The 13,057-nt window shown below is 42.0% G+C and overlaps 1 protein-coding gene across 6 annotated transcripts in view; it reads right to left on the bottom strand.

The window, feature by feature from the left end:
* The window catches only part of CDK14 (cyclin dependent kinase 14), a 1,910,605-nt gene that overhangs the window by 1,061,308 nt on the left and 836,240 nt on the right, over positions 1-13,057 (bottom strand). For all 6 annotated transcript variants that reach the window (XR_011199184.1, XR_011199185.1, XM_069211609.1 and 3 more), the window contains one exon: positions 5,564-5,658. Coding sequence is in view for 4 of the 6 variants with exons in the window: in XM_069211609.1 (XP_069067710.1) it covers positions 5,564-5,658 (95 nt within the window). In the remaining 2 variants the exon portion in view is untranslated. The remainder of the gene's footprint in view (positions 1-5,563; positions 5,659-13,057) is intronic.

The raw sequence follows: 13,057 nt of genomic DNA, 5'->3' as shown, positions 1-13,057 counted from the left end.
AACGTCAAGGAATTTGCCAACCCACAGGCTGAGACCACCGATATCCCTCCATCTCAGGAACTCTGCGACAGACTGGCCACTTTATTCCATTAGAAGATCAAGGACATTTACGACCCCATGACGCCCTGGACTCACCTAATACACCCTCGCCAGGATCAGCTGAACCCACTTGACTCCTGCACACCTGGACTCCCCTCACGACAGACGACACCCTCTCCATCATGAGAAGCATTCACTAAGGAGCCCCGACCGACCCCTGTCCACACTACATCTTCAACAAGGCCAGCACCGCAATCACACCAGAACTCTGCAAGACCATCAACTGCTCCCTTGAAACAGCAACCTACCCTGAAGACTTGAAGCATGCGGAGATTCACCCACTTTTAAAGACACCCACAGCCGACCCGACTGACCTCAAGAACTACTGCTCCATCTAACTTCTACCTTTTCCAGCTAAAGTCACTGAGAAAGCAATCAACTCTCAGCTACGCCAACACTTCGAGGACAACAACATCCTGGATGTCTCCCAATCTGCATTCAGAACCAACCACAGTTCTGAAACTGCCTTGCTTATAGCCATGCTCCCTCCTCGACCAAGGACAGACAGCAGCCCTCATTCTCCTTGATCTCTCAGCCGCCTTCGATACAGTATCTCACCATACACTATGCTCCAGACTACACGCAGGAGGTATACGAGGAAAGCACTCCTTCCTGTCTGACAGAACACAGAGAGTCAGTCACCCACCTCACCAATCAGAGCCCACCCACATCAGCTGTGGAATACCGCAGGGATCATCGCTAAGCCCCATGCTGTTCAAAATATACATGATCCCGCTCACCACCATCATCAGGAACCACGGGCACCTATGCTGATGACACCTAGTTGATCATCTCCATGAATGGGAATCCATCAACAGCCAGGAAAAATTTCAGAGAAGGGATGGAAGCTGTGGCCACTTGGATGAGGGAAAGCTGTCTCAAACTGAACACCCATAAAACCAAGATCCTTGTCATGGGACAACTCTTCACACTCGGCAAACCCCCCTCCCCAACAGACCACGCACACAACCTTGGCATCATCCTTGACTCAATGCTCACCATGACCAGACAGGTCAACTCCGTCTCCTCCTCCTGCTTCCACATCCTCCAACTACTTCGAAAGATCGTAAAATGGATAACAACCAACTGCTATAAAACCGTGACACACGCCCTTGTCACAAGCAGACTCAACTACGCCAACGTCCTTTATGCTGGAAGCACCAAGAAGAACCTGAACAAACTGCAACAGAACCAGAACGCCGCCGTCAGACTCATCCTAGACTTCCCCCGCTGAGAACACATCACAGAACACCTGAAAAACCTCCACTGCCTCACCAACGCGAAGAGGATCATCTTCAAGCTCCTCGTACGCTCCACAACATCGGACCCAACTACCTCAACAATCACATACACTGGTATGCCCCTTCCAGACTGCTCCACTCGTCCCAACAGTCAGTCGCTGCCGTAATCCACATAAAGAATTCTCAGCGGGTGGAAAATCGTTTTCATACCTGGCAGCAAAAGAATGGAACTTCTTACCACAGCACCTCAGACAGTCGCCATTGCTGCCTCAGTTCAGGAAAGACCTCAAGACGTGGCTCTTTGACTGATTCTTGAGGCAAACCCTCAGCGCCTTGAGACCCTATGGGTGAGTAGTGCGCTTTACAAGCTCATGATTGAAATTGATTGAATCTCTACCGTGCAAATCATTACAACCATGGTCATCTTTCTCTCCGCTCTCCGAGCAGGACCTACTATGAACTATCTCCACAGTAAAGCCTACAAACCATCATGAGGATGCTATTCCAGGATCCATCAGCAAATCTCTTGCCACACACCCACTCCCCATATGGACCACCTTGGTCAATTCTTCTCTTAATCATGGCCTCTTCCCCCAATGACTACAATGGGTCAAATCAATCTGCTCTTAAATCTTGATCCAGAGAACCTGAACAACTACTGCCCAGCCTCCACGCTCCCATTTGTAGGTAAAGTCATGGAAAGCTGCATAGCATCCCAACAAGCCTCACTCATCCAAACAATCAACCTCCTAGACACTCTCTAATCCCTTAGAATCCTCGACTGCGACAACTCCTGCCTCCAGGATTTATCCGTTGCATTCAACATTGTCAACTATCATGATCTCCTTTATAGTCTTGAACTATGCATGGGATGTGGAAGAACGGTCCTCAACTGGTTGTCCTCTTACCTACCCAACCATTCCCAAATTCTGAAAATGGGAAACTCGTTGTTGAGACCAGCCAGCGTTCACGAAGGTGTCCACAAGGTTCGATCCTCTCCCCGGCCCTCTTTAACCTCTACGTAGAACCACTATGTGTGATTCTTAGAATTCTAGGATTCTCTTCCACCTCTACACCGACGATACCCAATTATACTTGAAAATGTCATCCCCAGAGGACATTGCCATGCTTTCAAATACACTCTCAAAGATTCATAACTGGCTGTCTGACCACTCAACCCAACTAAAATAGAATTTCTTTTGACCTCACCCCCGAAAGCAAAAATGCATTTACAAGAATGGATGCCAAAACTTCCCACCTTCGTAAGCTGTCCTGCAATTATCACGAGTGCCAGATCATTCGGACTCATCATGGACGGAATCATCATGGACAATCATCTTTATCTCCACAGCCATATAGCAGCCTCGGCTAACCACACCCAATGCCAGCTTAGGCAGCTTTTGGGCATCAGACAAATGATTCTAGAACAGAACTTCAAAACAGTAGTTCAGTCTCTGTAAACTAAACAATGCAATTGCCCTTGTCTCAGGCATTCCCAAAGTAAACCTAGGCCCAATGAGAACAACACGAAACTCTGCAGCACACTTCTTCTTAGGCCTCAAGAAATTGACATGTTCCTGGCCTTTAAATTGTTTGCAGCACCCACAGAGCCTCATCTTCCTATCTAAATGAGAAACTGAAAATCTTTGGAGCAAATAGGGGTTCCATAAATGCCCAGTCCCTGCCCATGGGCCCCCTCACCCTCTACCTTGAGGCGAAAACGATGTATGAAGTAGTCTAGTCCTTCTTTGGCAGCACAACTAGAATCTGGAACTCTCTGCCTCCCTCATTCCTTCTAACCACCTGACTGGCAACCTTCAAAAAGGGACCTCAAGTTCCTATTTGACAGACATCTTGGTTAATTCAACCCCAAGCAAACGTGTTTGCTTTCTCTAGTGTCCTTGATCTTTTTCATTTAAATGCTCATGTACTCTGCCCTACTGTTGTAACTGTCTCTTGTGGTAATTTCTGTATGTGTACATTGACTTAAACGTCAGGGTTCAATTACTATTAATGTAACCTGATGTAACTCTGTAATCAGTGTGTTGTAAAGCGCTCTGATACCTTCGGGCCAAGTCTGCGCTATATAATATTGCAAAGTAAATAAATACATTCTAGTTGCTGCTGACATTGTTTCATCTCATAGCCAGCTCTCCTTCAGAGTAGGAATTCCTGGCGTATTTCTTAAACATTTGTTTAGATTGTTTTAACCAAACCCATTCATAATTTCACTTTAACCTTTGTGTTTTTCAGTGATTTGAAATGATATGATTTAATCGTGTACCGCATCCCAGAATTCCCTGCATCCAACCCCTGCAGGTGGCCAACCCCACTTGTTTCTAGCATTCAGCTGTGCGCAGCAGGGTTGGATGTAGGACTTGGCATCCCACGAGGCTCCGTGCCTCATTCTTTGTGTGAAGTCAGCCTCATTGTGTATAGCCACATGCCGTAGCATGGCTACGACACGGAGGGAAGGGGGTCATGACCCATACTCTGAGCATCTGCGTGTATGTTCTAACTATATGTATCTATCCAGTAGCTAACTGGCAAAAGGAGTGCCACACAGAAACTTACGTGATCAGTGCTTGTGTTTCAGAGGTGCAGTTATACATAATTTGTAGGGAATAAATTATTTCAAAACAGAGTTCGCCTCTATGCCTTTTCCAAACTTATGCAATGCACTCAACCTCCCAAAGCATTCCCTCTGTCAGGGCAGCTCTGCTCTTCTACTACAATACTATATATATTCAGGTTTGTCTGCTGAACCAAAGGGCTGAATGCAGAAAGTGCGTAGTAAATTAGTCCACCTCATTACTAAGATTAAACTGAGGGCTTATTTTACCATTTCTGTGGAAAATACAATAGCTACCACAAATATTCAGGAATAACTGATTGCAGACCTCTTTTTGGAAGTAAGAAAGCCTAGCATTTTCAACATAGGCTTCATGGCCAATTTGTGGCCTGGGATCAGCAAGAGTTTGTAATCATATTATGCTCCTGGGGAAGACTGATAATAAAGAAGAGACTTCAAACATTTGTGCAGCCCAATCTTTGTTATCCCTTTCATGTGTGTAATGTTAGTGCTCACTCAGTATAAAGTTAGTGTCCCTCCGTGCACAGGCGTATGGCCAATTAAAATGAGGAATGTCTTTGCCCAAGAACCTTGCTCCACAATACTGAAATATTTGCCAAAGTCACTGTATAGACAAAATACCTGAGACTCTAAAGAAGTGGGACAAAAAGCACCACCCATAGAGCTTCTTTTAAAATGAGGCCTGTAGGGATCCTATCAGTCAGTCAGTCAGTCCACAATGGGGGAATCCCTGCCTACATCTAAAGGTGGCTCAACAGAAGTCAGTCAAGGCACACGTGAAATAATAATATGAGGTCAGTAGTCCATGTATACTGAATTCCAAGTCAATTTCCAAATCTGAGTAGACCATACAGGTTAACAGAAACTCCAAATAATCTTGGGATGAAATGTTCATCTTTTATTGGAACAGAAAAACAGGCAACACGTGTTTCGTTGTAGGAGAAAATGCTCCCCGCGACTTCCTCAGGACTGTAAAAGATTCTCAAATTACTGTAGATATCCCAATCACTAGCCACACAAGAGTTCTTGCATGCAGTCAACACTGCACCATCCCTTCACAAACAGCAGGGAGGAACCTTGAGTTGCAGCTAAACCACCTCATCATATCTACAAGCTGCGCTTTGTTTGTGACACATGCACAAACTAGCCTGGTTAGTTATGTACTGCGTTTTAGGGTGTGGTTTACCTCCATAAAGTGAGATCCATAATCTGAACTGTACTCTAATGGAGCCGTTAGCACGTATGATACAGGCTAACCAGACCACAATAAGACAATATAAGATGAAGCATAGATTTAAAACGTGCATCAAAAAACTACTTATTAGTGTTGTGATGCATATTGTTTGTCACGGTTCCAATTATGATAACATATATATGTAAAATATATATGAATATATATATTTATTTTAATTCTGCAGTTTTAAAAAGCATGAACATTAAATGTGAAACATCTCTTCCAACCTGCACAAACCGTTTGGTTGTGTGGAATTTCCACATACTAAGAATTTTGTCACTTTTTGGGAAGTCACGTTTCCTAAAACTACTACGATTCAGAACAGTACAGAATTCATTTTATAAAGCTAATAATCAACATTACAAGTATGAGGCATTTTATGGAAGCTTTCCTTACCACATATTCAAAAACAAGTGTCAGTGTCTCCTTGGTGTGGATGATATCATGAAGTAGAACTATGTTGGCATGCTTCAGTCCCTTCAAAAGTGAAGCTGGAAAACAAAGCAAATACATCATTTACACGAAATGCTAAAAATCTGGAATCATTCAGGCAGGCTATCAAGCATTCAAAATGTTACGATTTTAATTGTGCAGAACACAAAAGTTATATCAGCTGAAAACTGTGGAATTGATTTTTTTCATTACTGCAAAATGTTTTCCTTGTAAAATATTTATTTCATACATGGACCTCATTCCTCTACACACCCTTAAATAAGTGGACGGGTTGGTACTACTGCACACTGTGCATGCACGTCTTACACAAGGGTTTATATCATTAAAAGGCTCCAGGGGCAGAATAGGTATGCCCGCCCACTTTTTGCACCACCAAAACACTTTAATATGACAGAAGGAGCTGCAGATGCTTGTGCATTCACTACTGTAATACTGATCATGCAAGTGCATATGTACAACTAGCACAATCTGTCAGGAGCAGCAATGACTGTGCATTACATAGACTTGCTGCACACTTATTGTCTTCCAGAGAGTGGCACTTGGTAGAGGGGAAAGTAAATCCTAAGCCCCTCCCATCCCCATACAGGTTGGTGCCATCATTCAGGGGGATGGACAGTTTTGATACCTACACAGTCAATTCAAATCAAATCAAATCAGGATTTATAGAGCACAGTTACTCACCTGTAAGGGTCTCAAGACGCTGAGTGGGTTTGTCCTCTGTGCTTCAGTTGAAGACTCAGGTTTTAAGGTCCTTCCTGAATTGCAGTTACAATGGTGACTGCCTGAGGTGCAGGGGCAGGGTGTTCCAGCTCTGTGCCGCAAGGTAGGTGAAGGACCTTCCTCCAGCCGAGGTCTTCTGTATGTTTGGTACGGTGGGTAGTGCCTGTTGAGCGGAGTGGAGAGGTCTGGTGGGGGAGTAGAAGGTGATGTGGTGGTTGAGGTAGTTGGATCCTAGGTTGTGGAGGGCCTTGTATGCATGGATGAGGAGTTTGAAGTTAATTATTTTTTTGATAGGAAGCCAGTGGAGGTCTCTTAGGCGATTGGTGATGTGTTCGCGGTCTGATGTGACAAAGGTGCTTTAGATGTGCTGTAGTTTCTTCAGGCTCTTCTGGGTGGTGCCGGCGTAGAGGGTGTTGCCATAGTCGAGTCTGCTTCCAACCAAGGCATGGGTTACGGTTCTGCAGCAGTCCTCTGGGATCCATTTGTAGATCATCCGGAGAATTCGGAGTGTGTGAAAACAAGAGGATGCGAATGAGCTGACTTGGCGGGTCATGGTGAGCAATGAATCCTAGATGAAACCGAGGTTACATGCGTGGTTTGTTGGGGTGTCTGTATAACCACCAGTTCAGTAACAGAGTTGATTGGTTGGTTTGTGGTACTGACCAGTATACCTCAAATTAAACAATCTAAACTTCCCTTCAAGTTGAAACACGGCCCCCGAAGTCTCACCTCACCTTTAATGACCCATTGAACTCTAAAATTCTCTATCCAATATCTGTTTCCTCAAAATCAGGAAAAAAAATGACATCAACATGATGACAGCCCATGCTGGGTCTTTTTTGCTTATACTTCCCTCAATCGAGTAAAAGTCTATTCTATCACCACTTCACCCCCCATTCCAAACTCTGAACATCTAGGCTTTGGAAAAGAACTTCTTTCAACACTAACCATCCAACGCAACATCAATGACACCTGCTTGGCAGAATATCATCTCATCTAACACACAATCCTTTGGCTACTATAATTATCCACAATAAGTAAAATATAATTTTTCAGACTAACCAGTTTAAACATCGGATCTCTGATCAGAAATATAACAATCTAAAAGAAACCACTAGCAACCATTCCTCTTCTGTGGTTTCAAACTGTTTTGCACAACCTCAGCTGATGCCTCCGAACCATCTCTCTTCCTCTTGTTTCCAACCATACATTCCGTGCTCTACCAACCCTGTCACACCTTACTACTCTGTACAATTCAATAATGCCCGCCTCCCATCCTAATGTCTTCTTCTCCTTGGGAAATTTCTATTGCCACCTTCACTTCACAGCATTTACAGCAATTATCACCTATCTAATCAATACATCTGTAGCCAATAGGTTCAATCCTCAGTCCCTTAAACACGCAATCAAAATTATCCTAAAGAAATTTACTGCAGACGATTACAATACAAATGACTAAATGACCTTGAAGCTGTTTTTATTTGCCAACTGCCCTCCTACCTGGAGGTAAAGGCCCTTCTAAGTGACTACTAGATAGGCATTAGACACTGTAAGGGCATAGAGACCACTTTATTGAGCATTAAGGAATAATGTCATAATTCTTGGTTATCACAGCCACCTCTATGCATTGATCCTAATTGATTGCTAAGTCACATTTGGCACAATTGATCACCAAGTTCTAATCAAAAGGTGATCTACATCAGCACGCATTAGTGGAACAGCTTTTTCATGGTTCAGCTTCTTCCTGCAAAACCATACTCATCCAATCAAATTACACCCTTTCCTTTCCAGAATACGTAACATCAAACATGGCATACCTCACAGCTCTGTCCTACTACCAATGCTATTCAATGCATATATGCCCCCAACTGTCATCTTAGACAATCACATAACAGGATATCAAATGTATTTAGATGATACAACACTTCACCCCAAACTTTAAGATGGATCTAACAACCTTCTCAACATTTCTCCTTACCTTTTTCAGCTACCTTGGTTGATATAGAATAACTGTCTCTGATTAATGGTGAAAAACTGAATCCTGCTACCGTATCCTGTTTTTTTAGTCCAATTCTATCAATCTTGCCTAGAGAAACTGGGAATTACTCCTAATCCCACTTAATAAATCATACAATTTAGGTGTAATCTTTGTTTGCAGACTTACATTTAATCTCAGGTAAATGTGCTCCTCAAAACAACGTTCCAAGACAAACAAATGATTTGCTGAAGGGCATTCTGCTGCTATTCCAAAGCTCTTAAATAATCACCCTAATACTGACAATTGTCATGCTACACATATAACAGACCATAGTGTGGTCTCAACACTGCACCTCTTTGAAAAAACTCCAGAGTCCAAAACTATGCATCTTGCTTGCTTACAGCTCTGAAAAGACACAACTAAATTTCTCCACTGGCCTCAGAAAAGAATGAGACTCCTTTACAACACTTTACCTTGTATAAAACTTGCTCAAGTCCACTCACCACATTGCTTTGAAAAACTATTTGTCCTTCATCAACCATAAACTTTAGGACAGTGAACTGTGCACATTGCTGTTCCAACCACTGACATGGTGTGTTTCACCACATCCAGGGATCCTCCCATTGGAGGCCCCAACATTTTAAGCTCAGACTGGAAAATGACTACCTCATATTCAGAATATCCTTAATGATTCTCCTCTTCACAATGGCATTTAAAAAATCATGCCTTCCCTATAACAGCCGTCACAAGATGGATTCGATGTCCTGCTTGGTCAGAAGTCTGAAGCCAACTGTACCTCTTCAATACGCACTGAGGACTTTTGCTCTTTCATTTAGTTGGGGACATATTTGGTGGTGGGTTATATCCAGGCACTACCCATTGATACTGGATGATAAACTGGTCCCCCCAATTTACCAGATGTAGCAAAAGCACTATACCGCAACCCACCATCCCATCGTAAATATTACTAAACCCCAAAGCAACTTGAGGCCATCACTGGGTGGTGTCAGGCCAAAATATTTAAGCTGCAGTAGCCATTCTCCAAATGGCCACTGTACATGTAAGCTGTCTGAACGAAAAGGGCTACTTCTCAAAATTCTTGGTGTTCATATCTCCCTAGTGTTACATCAGGTGTTTATAGATATTCTCCAAAGGCCATCGATTCCTAGCAACTCAGGATGTGAAAATGCTTTGCATCACTTCCAGTGTAAACTGAGTGTCATCTTAAGGATTTTTGAGGCCCTGGCCAAGTCATTTTTTTGGTGCCTCATGCTCACATCTACTTTGAATTTTATTACTCATTTTCTGCTAATTCACCCATGCACACTGCCAAGCAATATGGGTCACACAAAACTGCTGACATTTTTCTTAGCTGGGGCTCCAAAATCCTTAAAACTACACTGGATAGAGAGAGAGTCTGAGCTACGAGGTAGTTAGGGAGAGGGAAAGTTGAGAAACGGAAATAGAGGTGATATGTAGAGACTAATAGTTTTCCCACAGTTCCCCTTGAAAGTTAGGGTCACTGGCCACTTGGCCTCTTTGCTCATGCCTGTGTGAACTGACGAGCTGAAAATACAGACTCATCATTCACTCAAAAGAATGCCTAACCTCGAAACCACTTCCACCTGGTTCTGTCTGCCCATTGCTCGGATGGCCTTGATGATTATGTTAATTCCATGTAAGTTACGGGCTAATGACAGTTTCTGCTCTTGGACCTGTTAAAGGGTTCCTGTTCAGCCTCAGTGTTACCTGACTCTGCAATATTTCTGTCTTTCCTGCCAGTGTTTAAGCTTAGTTCCCTCTATGATTTAGTAAACACTTAGCAAAGTATATCTCCTCTTGTTACATTTTGTTTCTTTAGAACTCTAATTCCTGCTTGCTCAGCCTTGGGACTGATACCTAGAACCACTGATGGTAAAGTAACCATGAATTTCATTAGATTGTTTTCTCTGCTCACTTTCAACAAGCCTTTCTTCTTTTACGGTACATTTTTACACTTCCTTTCCATTATGCATCACCATATCTTTGCATTTCCATCTTCTTCGTAATGATTTACAGAGGTAGGCTGATATACTGACATGGGTTAGAGGCAGACGTTTTCCTTCGACATTTGACCCCCCCATCCATACCACAAGTCTCTCATTCATCAGCAAGTTAGACTCAGCCTTGGTGTGAATAGTGCAGGGATTGTGAGTTCAAGCTTCATAGACAGAGAACAACAATGAAAGACATAACAACACACAGGAACACCAGTGGAAGACATAACATGAGGCCACTTCACGATGGGATGTTCTGGCACAGCACAGTGTCAAGTGTCTGTTTTATGCACCATTAGGGCATAAAGTCAATTCATTTAACCGGATATTTCTCAGAGTTAATGCTTTTCTTCCAGACCGTACAGCTCAGAAACGGTGAGTAAGGGTTCAATATTTCTGTTTCGCGAAATAAAGCACTAACTCTGAGAGATATCAGGTTAATGAATTCACTTCATAAAACAGGAGCTATGGTCTGCACTTGTCATGCTAAAGGATGCTAGATCCCCAACTACTTAGGGCACATCTTCTGTTTGCATATGTTTTTTTTTTTCATTATTAAACTCTATATTTGACCCCTGTGAGGTTTGGAAGCATGGGGAACAATTTTAAATAGCGAGTGTTTCAGCTTAGGGAAAGAGACCTTTTAACATGGGAATGTCGTGACACTTGGCTGGCCTCAAGGATGTCCCTGAGATATGAATTATTGATATGCAATTAAGTGTACACAGACTGGGCTTAAAGTCTCATTTCAGCATGGTAATATCTGAATTGGAGTTATGCACGCTTTAGGAAAGTATGTAATGCATTTTTATAACCTATTTTGGTCTCTAATGCAATTTATAACAATCACAGGCCTGGAGAGTCCCAGGGCAGATAGATAAACCTCTCATAAATGAGAATGCCCAATATGCTGTGATACTTGGAAGTTACCAAATCTTAGCTTCCAAACGACTTTTATTTTTGTCAAGATGTGTTCTGACCAAACAATTTGAAGTGTGCGATATCTTATGTGCATAAAAACAAAATTAAAAAATATGAACATGTACTAATCTGTATTGCATTACAGAGCAACATTATATTTATATATTATGCATATATATTCTTTATCTAGATGTATGTAACATGGATATGATTTTGCTTAGAACTCAATTTGCTGTGTTATTTAACCTTGATCGAATATTAAAAATCTGCCACATGTATATTTTGTGAGATACATTTTCTGTCTACTAAATTAGAGGTATTCCTAGTTCTTTTATCACCTCACATTCGACCTATAAGCCTCATGTGAGCATGTATGCCTCTGTAACTGCATGGGTATTCTTCTAATTCTTTTCTCTTTTTTATATCTAATCCATAAATATGATCTGATACATTTTGGGAAATTGGGACAGATACTTTGATACCCTTTTACTGTCCACCCTATTCGAGGTATTATTAGCATACCAGCACCTCTTCCTATTTATAGAACTGTTTATTGTCATCATAATGGCAGGATTAAGTAAAACAGATATCTCTTAACTGCAAATGATGAACTAAAAATGTGTTTTGTAGATACAGTCTAAAATGTATTACGTATCATTACCTCTCTTTTGGTTAATCACTGGGTGTTCCTCACCTCCTCTCTTCTCACCTCACACATGATGATGGACATATCTACTCAGTGACCTAATATTAATGACTCACTGCAATTTAGGTCACCTATTTTTGCAGCCTTGAGTAAGCCCTAGGCAGGAGGTGCTCGGACCACCATTCAAGATGGCCACCTGGAGATGGAGCTCTGCGCATCGTTGGTCAAGTTTCAGTTGCCAGAACTGTTTCAATGACGTTAAATGCCGGAACGATCCTTCTAAATACCACTTGATGAATTGGTGAGCACTATAAAGTATTTAGATGCCGCTTTTGCTCCTTTCTAAAACTTTTAATATGATTACTCGAATTCTCCTCACGGTGGCGGCCATCTTTACTCTAACGTTTTCACTAGACTAAGGTGCACACCTGACTGGAATGTTTATGCTTTTTCAGTGAGTGGTTTGTTCTTGCCCTCACATGAGGCATGTAATTACTTGCTAATATATAGGACTTCCACATGTTTTTTATATTTTTGAATAATATCTATCAGCTGCTGGTACCTAATGTAGAAAAATCTCTTGACTCTGTTGAGACCTCTCCTGGTTGCACGGTTTCAACAACACCTCTCCTGGTTGCACGGTTTCAACAACATATATATGGAGTTCCTGTATTGTTCTCTTCCTTAATGACGTTTTTATGCATCATATGGGCAAATTAAAGAAAAATAAAACTCTGTTACATCAGTTATCGCCTACTAATTAACTCTCATAGTTTTTAAAGCTTGATAATTGTACTGCAACATCTTCCTTTGCTACTTCAAATATGTCTTTGACATCTTTCTCTTTGTCTAAAACCTCTTAGACTGTATCTACAACTACTCATAGAAGAGTCAAACAAGACCCGCCTTCTCCTGTAAAATCTCCTCCACTGATATCTCTTGAACTTGTGCTTGACAAAATATGTGTACTACATTCCTTTATTGAAGAAACTAACTCTCAGATGCAAAACTTAGACAACAAATTGTCTCAAATGGAAGCAAGAGCCTCTCCATTGGAACAAAGAGAAAGTTATGTCCAGGATGAAAAAAATAAAATTAAAGTTTTGAAGCAGGAAGTGGCAACATTGAAGGATGAG

This window comes from Pleurodeles waltl, chromosome 10 (assembly GCF_031143425.1).
Source record: "Pleurodeles waltl isolate 20211129_DDA chromosome 10, aPleWal1.hap1.20221129, whole genome shotgun sequence".
Taxonomy (NCBI): domain Eukaryota; kingdom Metazoa; phylum Chordata; class Amphibia; order Caudata; family Salamandridae; genus Pleurodeles; species Pleurodeles waltl.
Note: the sequence above shows the minus strand (reverse complement) of the source record. Positions and strands in the feature narration are given on the sequence as shown.